The 19,341-nt window shown below is 44.1% G+C and overlaps 1 protein-coding gene across 6 annotated transcripts in view; it reads right to left on the bottom strand.

Moving 5' to 3' along the window:
• Positions 1-328: 328 nt before the first annotated feature.
• Positions 329-19,341, bottom strand: part of SLC2A12 (solute carrier family 2 member 12) — a 32,999-nt gene continuing 13,986 nt past the window's right edge. Inside the window, exons 3-5 of one of the 6 annotated variants that reach the window (XM_075035758.1) lie at positions 5,630-5,710; positions 3,264-3,396; positions 329-1,292 (exon numbers count right to left, since the gene is read on the bottom strand). In XM_075035758.1, the coding sequence (XP_074891859.1) occupies positions 1,196-1,292; positions 3,264-3,396; positions 5,630-5,710 (311 nt within the window). In that variant the 3' untranslated portion in view covers positions 329-1,195. Of the gene's footprint in view, positions 1,293-3,263; positions 3,397-5,587; positions 5,711-5,993; positions 6,589-19,341 lie in introns of those variants that run through there. The other 5 variants (XM_075035755.1, XM_075035762.1, XM_075035759.1 and 2 more) reach the window with 5 other exon arrangements.

Consider the following 19,341-nt stretch of genomic DNA (forward strand, 5'->3'; position numbering starts at 1 on the left):
CTGGAAGAAATGCCACTGTGTGGCTGCTGAGACAGCCAGCATGCTTTTAAAGCATGCTTTTTTCTTTAAACAAAGAGCCATTTATTTATCTGCTAATAAATATTTATCTACTGATCATTCTAAAAAAATCTATTAACCTTCTAAGAAAAAAAGACCTACATTCTTTGATGGGAGCCATACAGATAACCCTTTGTAGAGGCTTGTTGAGTAATTCAGGATACACTTGCTAAGCAATAACCAAGAATTGGATGTAATTTATGATTTGCAGTGATTACAGTTTCTGAACTCCCTTTGTGCTGCCCTGTACCACACAATTCTCGCTTTCTGAATCCAAAAGTCAAAGTCCAGTGTGCCCTGTGTTGAGAAATAGAATGATTTTGGCATCAACTCTCATACTGCCAGCTTCTAACTTTCCTGGGACTGGGAAGCCAAAGAAATCCTATCTCCTCTTCTGTGCAAATGTCCCCCCATTAAACAATTTGACTGTGTTTTTTTGGAGGAGTATTTCCTAGGTCACTGAATCCTGGCCCTCCCAGGAAACTGTATGTAAAGTTCCTCTTAGAAGCTGAGCATGCTCTGTGTTATAAATAATTAAGTTCTGATGAACAAGATCCTTTTTTCGAGTCATGTTAAGCTGAAGCCTATATTAATTCGTAAACAGTTCATACCCGGTTGCTTTGCACTAACATCATCCTTTACACTCCACAGTTGTCCATTTTTGCTCTATAGTGTTGTCTTCCCTAATATACTGACAGAGTGTTGTTAACCCTTTTCAGCCCCTTTTTTGCTAGGTTCAACAGACCTGTCTTTGGTGGGCTCCTCCTGTGAGACTCTTCCTTCTCCTTGGCACCCCAATCGTTCTTTGAACTCTTGTTGAATAGGGCTGACTAGAATCGTGCACAATATTCCAATGTCCATTCACCTCCTGCATGTAAGAGGTGAGTAACCTTAGGGGAGATGAGGGGGGGTGGTTTGAAACAGAGGGAGCCTAGACGTCCAGTAAGTTATAAACTACAGCGATCTTTAATGTTGGCTGTAAACTGCCACTGGAAGAAGCTCTACTAAGAAATGAAAGAGAGACTATCTTGCTTATAATAAAGATACCAAATGTCCCATCAGAGTGTGAGCATTGCTGAACTTTTTTTTTTTGTTTTTAATCAGTCTTTTGGTGAAGGCTGCTTGGATCGCCCCGGGTCTAGTAGAGCTGCTCTTTCTCTCTCTTGGCAAGTTCCACCGGCACCAGTGTCTCTCTGCGCTGGCTCATCCAGCACAAGGGGGTCTTCACGTATTTCCTGGAGAAGCAAAAAAACCCCCAGAGGTTTGCCATCGAGCACAGCTGGCAGAGCGCTCGCCCCGCTGCCTGCGCCCGCCACCGAGGGCAGGGCTGGCCGGCAGGACGGTTCTGCAGGCGGAGCACGGCCGGCCCAACCACCACCACCACCCGGCCGGCCCAACCACCACCACCACCACCCGGCCGGCCCAACCACCACCACCACCACCACCACCCGGCCGGCCCAACCACCACCACCCGGCCGGCCCGTCCCCGGGGTCGCCCCGCCCGGCCCGGCCCGGCCCGGCCCGCCGCGCTTCCCCGCCGGCCCGCGCGGGGGCGGCCCCGCCGCACGCTCCGCCCGGGCCGCCCTCCCCGGCCCCGGCCCCGGCTGGATTTATGTCTGTCTTTAAAGAGGAGGGAGGGGAGGGCAGGGGGGGCCGCGGGAGGACGACCAGAAACGCCAGTTTCGCAGTGCGGGAAGCCGTGACCGCTGCGACGGAGAGCCCGGGGGCTCCGGCAGCGCCATTAGCTCCGGGCTCTCTGCACTGCCATAATTGCTCTTAATTAGCCCGTAAACAACCTCCTCCAAGCCTGGCTGAGGTGCAGCGTACCCTTTAGGAAAAAAAAAAGTATTCTCCGGTAATCTAAAAACCCCAAATAGAGAATGACCCATCGCACTAGGCTGTTCACACGTTAATTACTTCTGCTGTCGAACAGTATGTGTCTTATTTTCAGTTTGAATATTTCTACCCGTGCCTTCAAGCCTTTTTCTCCGGGTGTCACTCGTCTTGCCGACGGGCAGGCTCTCGGCAGGAGGGAGGGAAGGAGCCTCCGTTTCCCCATCAAGCCTGGGTGTGCGGAGGGACCAGGGATGCTGCCTCGCCCCTAGCGAGGTGCCACCAGCTGTGGTGCGGCCTGACTTCTCACCCCAAGCCATCAGCCCTGCAAAAATTGGGTCTACTGAATCGTTTTCCCTGTCATTTCTTTATCCTTTTATTCATTATGCTGATAACTTCTGAAATGAGTCCAAAAAAGCAAGTAGCTGCTGTAGGAGCAGCTCTTTGCACAGACCAGGAGGGTGCTGCATTTTAAACACCAGGGCTGCTTAGGGTGTGGGGGTTTTTTGTTTGGTTTTTTTTGTTTTGTTTCTTTTTTAATGGCCAAAACCAACTGAAAAGACTGGGTCCAGCAGCAAATTGACAATAAAAATTGCCAGTTAATTTATGGTCAATGACACCTGCATTTGGAGATTGTAAGTAAACAGCATTTGTATCAGCAGACCATTTAATTCTGTTCTCCAAATTGCTGTGCTACTTTTGTTGAACGTATGTAATTCCAAGGGCCACCCTACTTCTGAGGGTTGAGAAAAGACAAGTAGACTCCAAAGACACAAAACCAGTCAGAATGGGTCGTATTAAAGGAGCCGGCATTCACGTCACCAACACTCTCTCCCTCTCATTGCTCTTCTACTCTTTTTATCTGATGAGGTGAGGACACAAAACTCATGCTGGAAGAACCTTTTCTGGGTATCAGCTTGTAGAGCCTACAGAGCCACAGGACTCAGTAAATGCACCAAAAAATGCCCATCTAGAAGAGCTATCAAAACTCACATAGGGCCTTGAAGTATTTGCAATAGAGCCTCTCTCCTTCCCTTTTTCTGCATGCAAACCAAGACACACAGCCCTAAATATGAGAACACAGTTACCCTCCTCTCCAGGAATGCCAGTCAGCAAAAGTGCAGAGGAGCCAGGTCTGGCTACAGGTGTTTCTCACAGTGGTGCTGGAAACCACCACCCCTTTAGGGCCAGTCTTTCAGCACCAACAAAATGTTTGCTTGGCCACTCAGATGAACATGTACAAAGCTCAAGCCTTGAGAGAATCTGATTTTTCCAGAAAAAAACCAGCGTAGTTTCCTTTCTTTTAGCATATGGCACTGAAAGGCTTTGTCCCTCTGGCACCTGGGGGATGCGGTCACAGACTCGGTACTTACTGTTTAGCTAGTTCCATGGATATTTGCTCCAAAGAGCATCCTTTTGTCTCTGGTATAAACACAATAACAAAAGCCAGGGATGCTAGGCTCATTATTGTGTAAATGAAGCACACCCAGGACAAGCCAATGAGCTCTACAAAGAGAGAAAACATGGTGTTTTTTAAATTTTCAAATAGTATAATTTTTTTCTGTTGCCATTATTTTTATAGGATACAGCCCCTAATGCACAGGAAAGTTAGAAAGAAGCTAGGCTGTTATTCTTGGCTCACTTATTTGTGCCTGGCCATAATTTGAAAAAGAAGAGTGGTTTCGCTTTTTCTAATACTCCTTATAAAAGAAAACTGATGAGCACATATTGACCCATTTAGCATGAACCTATTGATTTATTTTGCTTGTGGTCACTCTAGATGAAACAGTAAGTAGCCATTGTTACTGGTTTGTGCAAAGGCACCAGGGGTCACAAGCACCTCAAATTTCCACCTGTGTCTGGTTTTGTTGCACATTCTTTCATGGAGCAAAACCAAGCGTTTTTCACACTGTTGCAGTTGTCTCCAGCTAATCTTCCCTGTCTGTCAGTTCCCAGCACTTCCACTGCAAGTCCTGTGCCAGAAAGGGATCCAAGAGCAAACTCCTAATGGGGCCAGCGGACAACTAGTGGTTTCCTGAGCCTACAGTCCAGGGGCAGGTAGGTCCTCAGGCTGAGGGATGCACTCTACAGCCCCTGGGAAGTAAAGCATATACAAACCCAACAGGCTGCTGTAGCCCCCTTAGCCCTTTTCCCTGCTAAAGCTAAGCTGGACAGTTGAGACATTTGTCAGTTGTGTCGTGAGCTAAAAATTGCAGCTGAAGCTGCTAATCCAGCCAGTATCTTCTGCATCAGACACCTCAGTGTAGGTGCTGCTGGCCACCGTGCCCTCCACCTGTATTCATCTGAAGACAGAATTTCCAATTCTGCCTTTCTGCTGTAGACTAGGAACACATATTTGCTTGTAGTTACACTTTCATAAATCCAGATTAGATCCAGCTAAGCCAATAGAGTTACTGCAGCTTTACACTCATTGAAACTGAAACCAGACTAATGGCTACATGTGCATTAACAAGTAATGGGAGGGGATCTTCAGGTGAGACAGTTGATGCTGGGGACCTGAGGTCTGCACTATCTGGTTTGGGGAACATTTCCTTAGGAAGAGCTTTAGTCTGGTCCAAGGACAGAGCAAGTGTTGGCAGCTAGAGTGCATTCACTGAATTTTCTGGTTTGGTTTTGTCCCAAAGCTTGTGTAGTTCCAGAGGGCAGTTCTATGATGCAAACCAAAGTGCAGGGAGTGGGAACAACTGGATAATTTGCTTCTGAAGAGGACCCTTGATCTCACTGAAGTGCTAGTGTGGACAAAATGAGTTTGACCTGGCATATTTTTCCTAGTTTTAATCAGGATAGTACTCAGGGGTTTCTCTCTCTCTCTTTTTTTTTTTTAAGAAAAGAAAACACCAATGTAAAACCTATTTTAGTCTCAGATCACAGTCACTTTTGAATCCGTCTCAAAATGCTTCTAACAGTATGAAAACCACCTCGACTTTTTGTGGGTTGATTGCTTGCCTCCAGTGGAGAATAATGTAGAGTTGAACAAAACCTGGAATTTCTGTTCCCTTATATATTTTTATTTTCAGCACATATTTTCCTCAGAATAAGACTGAAAACTAAAATTTGCAAAACTTCTTATGAAATAAAATTAGAAAAAAATATTTGCCCATCAATTAATTTCAACATCAGCATTTAACTTTTTCCCTTGTTGATCATCACATTGTAAGTTACTATATGGTAGTCTACTTTCTCGCATTAAAACATGAAACATTTTTACCTTACAAAGATACCTTTTTCTAAAGGAAATTTTCTCAAAGCCAGGACCTTCCTGTGAAAAGGAATGATTTCAATGGGATTGTCTTTAAAAATGGTTGATCAGAAAAGCTGCGGTCTGATCTAGAGCAGAACTTCCATTGACTTCAGAAGATGCAGGACTAAATCCTAACTATTATGTGTTTTCAACCTAATAAGGCAATGGTGTTTTTAAGAGCTGAGGTTCACAGCCTATGGAGTTGATGTTCAAGGCGCTCTGATAGCCAGCACTGGGAGGCTGTAATTACTAGCGCAAACTTAGAAAGATGTGGTGGAAACGGTGAAGTTACACTAACAAACAGCACCTAAATGGAGATCTGAATTTGGCTCCTGGGGCATCACGGCTGCAATTTTAGCAATGTTGTTTGTATAGGAAAGATTCATTTTGCCCACTAGGAGAATATAAGCTTGGAAGGACACAGAGAAATCTTACCAGTTACAGTCAAAAATGTCAAGGAGATGAGGAGATTTATACCCCAGTTCATGCTAGATGTCAAAGCCATGGCCCGTCCTCTGATCCCTCCAGGGAAAATTTCACTCAGAACCAGCCAAGACACTGAAATAGAAGGGAAAAAAAAAAAAAAAAAGGATGTTGTCTTCGAAAGGGTGGCTTTCCTTGCTGTAAATTTAGGTAGTTCATGAATTCAGGTGAGGCCACCTGAAAGAATAAGGCGATATTCAGGGACATTAGGTTTGGGGGGCCCAAGCCCTGGAGGACCACCCATGCTCTGCCAGCAGTGTGTGCAGCAGTCAGCATCACCCTGGGGCACCATCCCTGCCCAAGTGAGCGGTGGGTGGCACCGAGGACAGGCAGCACCAGCACGCATGGAACTGGGGAAGTCAGCTCTGACTGCACATCTCTGTATGAAAGGGAGCTCTGACTAAGTAACTCTCAAGTGATATAACACTAATGGAAGTGGGGCAGCAAACCAAAGTAATCTTCAGCCTCAGAGCAGCACTGTGCATTTACGCCACCTTATAAATCAACCTGCCACACTGAAGCAGGTTTGCTATCCCAGATCTCTGCTCATATAAATGAGATTGCTGAGGTATAAATGGAGAGGGCCTGATTTTTTGCTCTTTCATATCACACCACACCACAGGTGATCTAAATGCTGGTGTTGCTAGCCCACAAAAACAAATTCAGACATGAAGAGCTAGCTGTGTAACCACCTTTATAGTAAGAGAAAAAAAAAAAAAGACAAAAAAAACCCCACTACATTTCTGTACCATTCCTGATTATTAGAAAACAGAAAAAAAACCCCTCCACCCTCTTTTTGTTCATAAGCACAATGCATTAGCAAGAGGTTGCTGCGTGGAGAGGTTGTGGGTTAGCAGACGACCAGCACAAGAGCAGAGAGGTACACATGGATGAACTGTGTCTTCAGACCCTTGAACGTGGCCATTATAAATTGCTCCTCTGTGATGTTGTTTCTGCAAAACGACAAAAGGGAGTTTCCTCAAGACACTCGCACTGGGCAGTCTTAAAGTTACATTTTAAAAAATAGGCTCCTGTATGTGTGAGTTTGTATCATGCTGCAATATCCCTTTGAATGCTTGTAGGATTCTCATACCGGTAAATGTAGAAAGGAGAAAAGTGCTGTGGAAGGAGACTAGAAAGGACCAACTGAAAGGGGGAAAAAAAAGCCCTGAGCCTTGAGTCGACAGAGCAGATTCGAGCAAACTCTAGATTTCTTTGTACCACAGATTTGAATTCAATAATGTTTTCTGGAGCAGACCCAGATTTCTTTTTTTTTTTTTTTTTAACTTTTAAGGAAAAATATAAACAGCTTCACTCCCACAGTGGGAGTGACCTGGCAGAGTGGCGATTTTATTCCAGAGAATCAAGACCGCATAGCATAGCAGCCTAACACTGTTATGCATACTCAAGTGGCGCACACTGTCGTAACACAGCCGCCATGTCTAACAGCAGCCATAGAGAGACTTTTTTGCTTTTTTTCGGACTTGGATCACAGCAAAGTTTAACACACTCACTGCTGACAAGACAAACACTGCTCTAAAGAAGTGCCCTGGGAATGTTCTGTGGGGTGTCTGCACACGAGGGGGGAGCAAAGAAGAAGAGAGCTGGCTTCTCGAGCAGGTGTTTTTCCCCGCCCGGCCAGCTAGCCCTGTGCCTGAGCACAGCCAGGCCCTGGCAATGATGGGGAACTCACGATTGTATTTTGCCCCTCCTCAGCATCAGGGCTGTTGAAACCAGTATCGTTAGTCACAGCCGATACAACATGTCACGACAGGGAGTGCTAGCCAAAATGCAAAGCAGCAAGTAAGCGAGATGCAAAGGAGCCCTTCTGGGTGCTGCGTGCACAGCCTGTGGAGTTCATCTCCATAGGATGGCCTGGCAGCCAGCCCTGAGCTCGGCTGGAAAAATGATTATACACTGAGACTGGCAAAGGGAATATTCATAGTCACATTAGACAGGATTAAAATAAAGTTTGAAAGAATTCAGACCCACTTTCTGCCAGGCATAAGCCAACCTCCAGGAATAAACTTTTTCTGTGGGTAGTTTGATCTGTATTTGCTTCTTCTAGAATCTTCTTGCGTTCAAGCAAGTTGCAGTGGCAGCTCAGAGGGGACCGAGCGAGGAGGATCAAGTCCCACATGCTGACACGGCATCCCCATGAGGCTGGGCGAGCCCTGAGCTAGATGAGCTTCAGCAGCGTTACAGGAACTGGGGGCTGGCTCACACCACAGCTGAAATGTGTGGCACTGGGGCAGCTCCAATATCATGCATTTTCCAAAGACGGAGTGGCCCTTTCAGGCTAACTACAATTTGTCTGGAGGTTTGAAACATACTGTTTTCCTGTTAAGAAACCAAAATACTTAAGGATCTACATCAGCCCCAATAGTGGTTAGCTGCTTTTGTATCAACCAGTTATTTAGTTCAGACAGACCCCACCAACACACCATGTCTGTTCTTCATGTCTGCTAATGGTAGCTACTTCCTCTGGCATGGCCCTGACCTCCGCTTAGCTGGCAAGGAGTGGATAGTCTTATTCCCCATGGAGAAAGAGCAGTTGTAGAAATCTGACACTTATTACAGTCTGTTTATTCCTTTCCCCAAGCTGAGGCAGTGATAACGATCGATTCTTTGCTTTTAGCACCTCGCTGGGATTGTTTTTACTATTTGTACATTTGCCAAAAAGCAGCAGCTGCTGTAGGTACGGCGGGGATGTGGCTTTTACTTGGGGAGCCAGTAACTAGGTTCGGGCTCCCATTCATAATGACTGCTGCTACCTTGTACGCTGTGTGCACACAGTGCTGCAGAAATTTAACCTGCACGCTCCCAAAGTCACTGCAAGGTCAACTATGTGCTCTGCCTTCACCAGCCTAAGCAGTGGCATTTTACAGGGGAAATCAGCCTATCCTTGAACAGAGGGTCCAAATACCGTCCTCCCCTGTCCCCGTCCCCCCCATTTGCTGTGTAATCTAACGTTATTTCAAAAGGATGCTGTGATAGTAACCACATTGCACACGCTCAATAGTTTTCAGTGTCTGCTCCAGCCATGCTTGGCTGGTGTTCGTGGAATGGATGGGAAAAGAGCTGATGCTCTCCAGGTCAGAGGTGGGTAAGAGATGAGGCTAAGGGCTCAGCATGAGTCTCAGTGCTAGATTAATCAGCTGCGGGATTTGTTCATGCAGTGGCTGCAGGTAATAACTTGCCTTTGCTCACCTGCAGTGCGTTGTATGATGACAGCAGTTAAGAAAAATTGTACAGTTGAATGGTCTTTTATTATGGTACAATCTAGAGAAAAGAACACCCACTGCAAATGCAGAAGAAAATATTGCATTGGATCAGAAAGCTTAACTGTTTCATTAAATATCGCAGAAACTCAGTGCCCTGACATTCCTTGCCCAAGTAGGAAGAGCAGAGGATTCAGGTATACAAACAACCCCTTGACCAGGATGGTGACTTTCACCTCTGAACAAAGTCACAGGGGCTGTAAAGGCAGAAAACAGAATAATAACGGAAGATTTCAGCTGCTCCAATTAAGGCTTAATAAATTGCATAATGGAGCACAGTGCTGGGAGTACATTTTAGATACCATAGATGATGGTTTCTTTTAGCACTTTGCCTGATACTTAATGAGAGTAAAAGCCAATCTTGCTTCAGTGCTGAGCAGGGGTAGTTCAAGATGTAACTGTTACAAAGATGCTCTGTTACATTGGTTATAACATTTCAAATTCAGTATTCTTGTAGAAATGGAAGAACCAAGAGCCTAGCACATTGTGTTTCAAAAGGAGAGCAGTATTAGAATAAGCCTTCTTTCTATAAAGACATTAAAAGGACAATCAGGGTAAATGCTTCAGTGGTGTTATGGAAAATGTTTAAATTACTTGATTAGAGGCTTAAAATACACATACAACCAAATACAATGAAAAGAAATAGCTCATCACAGATAAACAACTGAATGAAGAAAGCTGTTAGATACAGAAATATGCCTTCCATAAAGGCATATGCTGTGTCCAAACAAAGAAAACACAGTATAATTGCTGAAAAGTTACTTGCAATACGATCATCAGGCAGCCAAGTATTTCGAGAGTCTGCTGGCTGAGAGGATGAGAGGCCAGGGACGGAGGAGGTGACATGTGCCAGCATTGAAGAAAACATTCCATGAGGGTGGAGGAAGGTGTCACCCTGGTAGACTTCTGTACTGAGCTGCTGGCTGGAGCTAGGATAAAGCTAAGTAATCTCAGCTGGAAGAAGGAAAAGAGGATATGTATAGTGTCTTGAGGAAGAGTTGTCTAGTTGTTGCTGCGGAAAGCTGCGTCTCTGAAAGAGTTAAGGAACATGGGGATGGAAATGAATGAGCCACTGTGCTTTTCAGCTTCAGAGAGCGTTGGTGAACTGTCCTGGGATATAGATCAATAACTGTTTATAATAGGAAACAAAGGACAAGGCCAGTTTTCACAGTGGAAGGAGAGTACTAGATCTGCTCGGTATATTTCCAGATCTCTCAGGAAAGGGAGGTGAATGCAGGTGCAAAACTTACTGATGGTACAAAATTATTCAGGGTAATAAAAATGAAGAGGTATCATAAAGAATTGCAAAAGGATCTCAAAGTATTGAGTACTTTGAAAAGATGACCTATAAAATTCCTTATCCACACATGCAAAGTAACACGTAGGGAGAAAACCAGCCACCAGTACCCACACAGGCACGCCAGCACTCTCAGGGCAGAAGTGCTGGAGGTGCTGTGGGTAGTTCAGGGACAGCATCAGCTCCTGCAAGGCAGAGGTCGTGGATGCAAACAGAGGCTTGGCAATTATTAGGAAGGGAACACTGAATATGCCACTGAGCATGCCTGTTGTGCCTCTGTATTTGTTACGTTGCATGCAGATTTGGTCAACTCAGAACTAGATGAGCCTCGGAGAAAGGTGTGTAATGGACTCTGCAAAGAGCAATTAAACAGACGAGGACTCTTCAGCTTAGATAACGTACAGCAGAGGGAAACAGAGCTGAAGTGGAGATGAACAAAGGAGAGGTTTTCATTACATTTTTAAAGGCACAAACCAGGAGAATCCAAGTGAAGTTACCAGAGTCAGTAATTAGGTGAGGCAGGACGACATGCTTTTTCAGACAATGCGTATTTTGACTATGGAACTCAGTTTCACAAGATACTTCAGATGTGAAAAATATTAATGGGTTAAAATGATTAAATGCTGAGTTAAATGATTAAATGGGTGTTAAAACATTATTTCTCTATACGTGTGGAAAAAGATCCATTGAGAACTATTGTTCACAATAGTAAAAATAAATCCCCAACATTTTTCTTGAAGTTTCCTAAACTATGGATAGGCAGAAGGACGTGCTGTGCATGCTGCATGGGCCTTTTCCTATGTATTTTCCCTCAGCGTCTGCTACTGGCTGTTGTTGGAGGCAGGGTAACAGATTGATTGAGTGGCCCTTTTGTTTGAGCCAACATGGCCAACTTAATGAGCTTTGTATTTGGGCCATAAGCAAAGAGATGTCTCAAACCCTTGTGTGATTTCTTCCTTCCTTGCTTTACAGCTATGCAGTAAATAAAGAATAATATACCAAAAATTAACAGACTTGCATCAGAGAAGCAGAAAAATCTGAGAATATCTGAGAAATACTGCAAGCTTGAGGTTACTCAACAGTGAAGTGAGGTACACGAATGAAAAATGTCCTTGTATTGACCTTATTCCTGCCAGGAGGCAGAAGCAAATTTGAAGCTGCTCAGCAGCTCTCATTAATGAAATATTAGGTTCCCTTGGTATTCATTTGCTGTTTAGCATTTTTTCCTTTCCTATACCTGTATTGTGTGAGATCAAGTTCTTTATGGTGAGATTTAGAAAGCGGCCGTTGCAATACTTGAAAGAATTCAAGTTTTTGAGGTATAAACTCTGGAAAGAGATTAAGTGGACTTACAGCTTAGGAGGGAAGTAGGCAGAAGTATGTAAGACTTTGAAAGGGAGGACTGGGTTGTTAGCAACATGAGGTCTAAGGGAAGATAAGGAAGGGGTTGTGCCACCTGTAAAGCATCTAAGAACGTGTTAACAAATGATCAGTGTTGGGGAAGGATGCAAGCAAGCCACTGCAAAGCTGCTATGAGAGGAAGGAAGTCAAAGGACATGGCTAATGACTGGCTTTGCCAAAGCCAGATTTTTTTCCAGCCTTATGAAACCCCACAGGTTTTTCATTTACCTGGTTACAGGCTCTGCTGGGTATTAACACAGGTAGCCAGATGGCCAACTACTTCTCACAAAAGGCCAGCTTCAGTGCCGGTTTGCCTTGATTTCAAAGGGCACATTGCAGGGGATGGCACGAGCCTTCATGGTGCGCATGGTGATGAGGTGTGTACCTGTGAGGGCAAGCAGCACTGGAGCAGAGCTGGGATTTGGGGCGGGGGGAGGACCTGCTGCTGTAACGCACTGACACTCTTGGCACCGCTCCCAGCATCCACACAACGCAAAGGCTTTTGCAGCAGCTCTGGTGAAGGAGATTTGGGGGGCTGGCAAAAGTGAGGGATGCTTAGACTGGAAAGAAGAGAGGGTGAGAGGGAGCTTGTCCTTTTCCGAAGCAGGTAAAAGAGATATGATGCGCAAAAAGTGGACTGTAATTCTGCCCATGGTTTTGTGCAAGACGACAAAGCAGATGATCATGACTGGCATTAAAAATCAATGACTTTGCTTAATGAGAGCCATTTGTCTCTCTGGCTCTGCCCCATAATATGAGACTGAAGTGGCTGCTCAAAATTAATAACTGGCAAATATGGAGCAAATGAGAGGCTATAGCTTTGGAGAGCATGTAAGCTGCCAGCAGAATGCCAACCTGCCAAGGGTCGAGTCAAACCCTGTGTGTGCACATTAAAAGGAGTAGAATTGCTTTATTGCTGAGAGATAGGGGAGTCAGGAGAAGCCTCAGCTAATCTCATGCCTCTGGTTGCATCCTGATCTCTGCTGGTAAAGGCAATATGTACCTCATTCTACGGCTTCCGAGATGCTTCTCTCCGAGCAGCTTTATGACTACTGGTTGCAAGATACCTGATACCATTGATGATCCAAAAGGAGCTGATGTGGTGTGCCAAATGTTAAATTATTTTCTTTTCTTCTGGTACACTACATTTCTGTTCCTAATGGTTAATCCTTTAGGCTGACTTCTTGAAGTAACATATGTTAGGACAAGTGGGTTTTAATCCTTTTGTCTCTGAAGCTGCATCAGAGTACATAAAAATTGTTGCCCAGTGTTTGTACTATTTGTATCACTATCTAATAGACAAGATGAACACTCACATGTGCTTTTTTAAGGAACATTGTAGTGGACCACAGAAATCACCCTTCACTCGCACCTCCTCCAGTTTACATTAGAGCAGCAGGAGGGTTTTGGGGGAACAGACTGCAAGACCAATGCATTACCTCCTTCCCCTGTATTCTGGGTCACTTGAGAAGGAGGGCACTGAGATGTACTTCACCTCTGATTTTCCCCAGCTGTCCTTCCTCCCCTAACCTTCTCACCACTGTGAGCCTGCATTTTAATGCATGGGGGTTTTTACTATTGGAATTTTCATCTCCATGAACTTGAAAAAAAATGCAATGCCTGGTATGGGTTTTCCTGTTTCATGCAAGCTGTTCAATATATTCTTAAATCTGTTTTTAATGATCTTCAATTACCATCCATTTTCAGCTTGAAAGAATAGTCACAAACAAGAAGAACTTTCTTATAGACAGTGATTCCCTTCTGAAGGATTACTGGGCAAGAAGTGATAGATGTATAAGGATCTAGGAATGGTAGAATTGTCTTAGTTAATGTGATTTGTGGCCCATCTTGCCCAGTAACAGTACTCAGCAGCAAATATATCAGTAGGATGCATCATAGCTTTACTGTAGGCAGGTATGTAATAGTCTGTACTTTCCAGGTCCCCTAATAGAAGTCGATTTGAACTGATGTATGCGATGACAATTCCGTTTGCAACTGGATTTCACAGCCACTGTCTCTCTCTCTCTCTCATCCTTTATTATGTTGACACTCAAACTGTTCCATCAAGACAGAACAGCTTGCAGGGCAAGTGGAAAGGAAAAAAGAGAGAGAAAAAGAAAAAAATTAAAACAAGCTTTCAAGGGAGAATGTGCTTATTATAATAAATCACATACTGCCATCCAAAAAAAGGCCTTTTAATTAAAACTTGAAATGTGTATTCCTGTTTGTAGGTGTTTATTTGTTCAGAATATTGAATCCAGGATAATCCTCTGAGGCATTTGCAGAGGAATGACTGCAGAAGCCAGAGGCTCTAATTCACGAGGAAGTTGTGTGTGAATTCGTTCAGATTATCACGTATTTCACTTCTAAAAAGTATGGTGAGGAGAAATTACCCAGCTGGGTGGGGTAAATGAACCTGTTTTTCCAGTATCCAAGGGCTAATGTTGGTCCTCGAGGGGGTGCATAACAGAAAAGAGGTGTTGGTACACAGCAGTTGGGGCAATTTAAGACTTTGCTCTTGCAAAACAGAGATTTGTGCGTATGCTTTACAAAACTCCCAGTGGAAGGGATAAGCAACCTTTTACAACAGTGACTTAGTGAGAGGCCTGCAGTGATCCATTTTTTTAAGTCCCTCACTGGTCACTGCTGCTCATGCTGGAGGGAGGCGGCCAGGAGGAATGTGTGAAGGCCCTGGGTCTGTCCGCCACAAAGTCTTTTAGTTCTCCTTCTTTCATAAGAGTTTTCTGCACTTAGGGTTGATTTTCAAAAGCAACAGAAGCTGGGTGACCTCCTGCATCCCCTTTCCCTTTGAGAAAATCCTCCTGGCTTTCCTCCCAGACCTCAATGTGACACAGAAACTCAGATGCCATGGGGAGAAACAGTTGCCTGACTTCGTGCACTGCCTTACCATCGGGCCATGCTCTCTGCACTTTGGCTGCCAGTCTGCACCTTCCTCAGCAGTGCCAGTAAGTTATGTGACTGCACATTTTGACCTTTCTGGCATGATTATTTTCTCATACTTTATAATAAATGTTCTAGTTTGATGATCTTTATGAGTGAAATAAAATACTGTCTTTGCACTTGAAGTCCTACTGACGGTTCTAGTGTTTGCACAGAGCTGGCCCAAGATCAGCTTGCCTCTGAACAATTCCTCCCAGCCCTCTCTCCCAAAGGAAACTGGATTTTATGAAGCTTGACATACGCCCTATAAACTTTTTTATAGAATTCAGTGTCACAATGATCTTCTCTCCCAGAACATGGTCAAGGAAACAAATGTAAAGTCTTTCATTGTCTTTGATATGATTATCAAAGGCCATTATTATTTACTGAATGCTTAAATGCAACACTTGAGCTACAAAGTAAGAAGGGCAAATTTGGCTAATGATAGGCAGCCTTGACATTCATATGAAAGCTTGTACGAGATGGTATACTAGACTCACTTGACAGTGCACTGGCTTTACAGAAGATATTGTCCCTGTGGAACAAAAGAGGATTGTTAGGCCCAATTACTAGTTAGAATCACAGCGATATTCGTTCTCCAGATTTTTTTATAAAGTGGGTCTGGAGATAAAATGCTTCATTTTGACCAGCAGCTACTAACTAACCTGAGTCAAACTTTAAAACTATGCCTAATTTTAAGCACAGGAGCCAATCCTCTTAAGCAGTGCCTTTGTGTCAATAGGTTTATTAATATACAGCTATTAGTAGAGAGGTATCTATATAATCCAGAGCACCAAGATCAGAATATTGACTCAAATCACTGTTTAAGTGGAGCACAGTACACCAAAACACAGGTAGTTCCCCACCTTTTCTAGGTAGTTCTTGGAGGGCCGAATTTTTTGCTCAGCAACAGCAGACTGAACCCTCGTCATTGCAGGGACACAGGAATGTTGGCTGGGGCATGGTGTTGTCACTCCCTCTTTTCACAGTACCGAGGGCTCTGTCTTTCAGAAGGCAAAGCCCTTGGCCTGATCTGCCAAGATTTTCCCTCATTCACATACTTAGAAGTAAAGTTATGAACAGGAACATAGATGTGAGTGAAAATGATGTCCCAGATTTCAGGTGTGCACCTCAGTACATAGTTTAAATTCAGTTTCGGGGTTGAACAAGGCTATTGTGCTCTTTGCAAAATGGAGTCCTGAAATAATTAAGGAGAAGCTCCCACTGACATTGCCATGTCTCATTACTGCAAAAAGCATTTTTTTCCTTATTATGACCTTTTTCACACCCAAAAATGCCTCCCAAACTGGTAGGTTCTATCAAGTTAGATAAGATTAACCTATTTGGCTCATGTTTTACAGAACACCTCCTGCAATTTGAAATCCTGTAATTTAGCATCCAACTATCCAAAATATCTTAAATTGGCTTGCACTTCACTACTACCAATCAGCCTGTAAAAAGGCAAACCAATTCCTGGGTTAGCTGACCTGTTAACAAGGGGCTTCAGGTAAACTTTGTCTGGGGGAAGGAAATAGGGAGAAATGGGCAATTCACAATCCTTGCTTTATTTTTCATTTTGGCATGCCTTGACTTTCTACTGCAGCTTGGTAGTACAGACACAGTGTGAAATAAAGGTCACATGAGGCACCATTTGAATAGCACAGGAATAATGAATTACATAAATACTAGGAGTGTCATATTCAAACCACAGGGATGCATGCATTAAAAGATGATTCGGTACAAATGAACAGTACTAGGAAACTTGTCATAAAATAAGGAATCCAAGATCATTTTTTAATTAACTAAAATAGGACTTCCTATACTGATCCTCAGTGAAACATGCACATTTCCAAGGTTTATTATCCTGGTTCAGATCCAACAAAGCATTGAAGTACTTGCTTATTTTTGAGCACTTGATTTAATCCCCACCACTATCTCATTTTTCAGAGTAAACCACAAAACAACATAAAATTGATGCTGCTCATTTAAGTGAAATTTAAGGCCAGGACACAGCTGCTCTGCAAAATCTAGAAGCTAAAAAAAAAAAGATTGCAAACATTTGTCATGCAAGGCAGTGTTGAGCATGAATGCCTGTTAACATCAAATTCATGTGCCCTATAAATTAATACAATAACCACATTTTGTAAAAGCCTGAAATATTGCTCTAATGTCAAAGATATTGATGGAATTCTAGACATCCCTATCTTTTACCAGTGTTTTCCAAGCAAGCGCAAGGCCATCCAGCTCATAGTATTTCAAAACACAGGAACAACCAACTAAATCCATGGAGGGTCAGAATTTCCATACTAACAGTTCTCTTTCCCACAAGATTTTCCAGTTTCAGGTAGAGCATTTGGTGGTCAAGACTAAGTCCAAGAGCATTTGGGGGCAGAGAAAAAGCAGTCCTATGCAATCTGGATCATAAGGGTGGCAAAAGATATGACTTCTGTAATCGAGTCCCTGGGCTGTTCAGTGTCATATGCGAAACCAGCTGTTCGGGTTTTGTTACAGATGCATTTAGTGACTGAGGTGAAAGACACAGAAAAGGTTCTGCATTTAACCATGCTAAAGAATCACACTTTAACTCCAGTAGCCACTTAATCTAAGAATCAAAGGAGCAAACTCAAGGGGAGTGTTCCAGCTCTGGGTTTTGGCTTGCTTAATCCAATAAAATACATAAAGAAAGACCGCCACAGCCCACGTAAGATTGCATAAGAAGGACAGTGATGGATTGAAAGAGGGATTTATTTCCTTCCTCACCTCCATGGATTTCACTTTTCTTGTGAACCCTTGAGCTTTCTTCCATCCTCCTTGATCCTTCTTGCCTGATCCTTCTTCCATCTTGCCCACTGCCCCAACATGGGTTTAAAACTGCATTTAAATGACTTCAACAACTCACAGTAAGATGTAGACAAAACAAGTGGGTTTTTACATGGGAATAGAATAGAACAGAACAGAACAGAATGGAATAGTTCGGTTGGAAGGGACCTACAATTATCATCTAGTCAACTGCCTGACCACTTCAGGGCTGATCAAAAGTTAAAGCATGTTATATGTGGACTGCTATCACACAGCCTAATTTAACTTCCTAGGAGATCACCCTAAACTCCCTCAATAGCCAGTGAGGAAAGGAAGGCTGCACCAAAGGAGAGGTCAGAGAGCAGGGGTCTGAACCCCCCCTTAGGTGGGGAGAATATTTCCCTTTGTAGATTATCTGACGAATCTGGCTCCCACATCAGTTAAATTTCCAAACATGTTGAAACATCTGTTCCATTTTAGGTATAAATTAGCTCAGTTTTAAAGCATCCATTCAAGCTGATATAAATTTAACTCTGATATACTCAATATGGCAAACCTGCCCACGTTTACACTAGAAACGAATGTCTCTCATCACAAACTAGTCTTTCATCAGTAAAAATTTGCTCCTAAGATTTGCCCTCATTAGGGGCTTGCCTTCACTGACTTCCCTGCAATGGGTTTCGTTTCTCACAGGCCCGACGACCCACACAGAGAGGTCCTACAGCAGCGAGATGGTGCATTGCAGCAGGGCTTGGTGGAGAGCATAGTCACTGCCCCTTCCTGGGGGGACCTGGGCTAGGGGACACAGTGCTGCAATCCCAGGTCCCTCATGTGGGAGGAATTTCATCTAGTGTGAAACTAGTAATCCAAAGGCAGCTTGGTGGCCTGCCACCCTTCCCTGCGCTAGGATCATATGGGTGCTCAAACCTGGGGTCCAAGCATCTAGGTTAAAGCTGAATGGAATGCAGAGACAAAAAAGTCTTTAGCAACAGGTAACTGAGAAGGGAAGCCATTTTTCTTTCTAAGCCTTGGCTGTGAGACCAGGTTTCCTGATGACAAAGTGACTGTAGTGACCACAATCTGCTGGTTTGTTAACGTGAGTGGATGCAGGTGGGGATTTGTCCGTCCCTCTCTTGAGCCTGCCCCAACAGCTTTGAATCTGCCTGCTAACCTCAGCCAGGCAGTTGTATGTGCCTCTGCACCTGCATACAGAGAGCAAGGAGATGTTGGGGGTCCCCAAATGCAGGAGGAGCTTCAGTCAGAGGTGGCTGTGAGTCAGTGGCTGAGAGTCCATCAGGGAGTCACCCTGGGGGTAACCACTGTCCCCAAAACTGTCCTTCATTTTGTGAGTCCTGTGCTCGTCCTCCCCTAGTAGTACATGGTCCTCAGACATGCGTTGCAGCCACTGCAGGTCTGGACTTCACAGCCCTGGGCACTGGCAAGGTGCTCCCACAGCCAGCCAGTGCCCTGATTTGTGGGTAACCTGCTCACTTCAGAAGTTAGAAGGAAATACTGCTGTGGATGGAGTGATGAGCGTGTAAATTTTTTCCAGTTTTTCCAATCAGGAATATTTACCTGATGGCTGAGGCTAGCAGATGGCAACAGAGGGCATAATATCCCACTCTGAGAAGGCTTCCCATGGGTATTTAATTCCACTATTTAACAATTTTTAATCAATACCAAAGTACTGCCAGTCCTACAAGCACCCACTCACAGGAGCTGTGCTTCAATGGGACTGTAACATCTATGTGGAAAAGCAGGGTTTGCAGTAAGTTCTAAATCCCTCCTCCAAGACCTTGTTATGCACTTATTTGTCTACCACAAATATGTTAAAAATATTTTTTAGATTTTATATCTATGTGGATGGGTATATGTAGTATGTTTTGTGCCAAGCCCTGAAACCCAGAAGATATTTCTCCAGCTGCAGACACTGATCTGCCTCTGGTGTGGTGTGGCCACAGTGTGTGCAAAGCAGGCTCTGAGTGCCC

The sequence above is a fragment of the Buteo buteo genome, chromosome 9 (genome assembly GCF_964188355.1).
Source record: "Buteo buteo chromosome 9, bButBut1.hap1.1, whole genome shotgun sequence".
Taxonomy (NCBI): domain Eukaryota; kingdom Metazoa; phylum Chordata; class Aves; order Accipitriformes; family Accipitridae; genus Buteo; species Buteo buteo.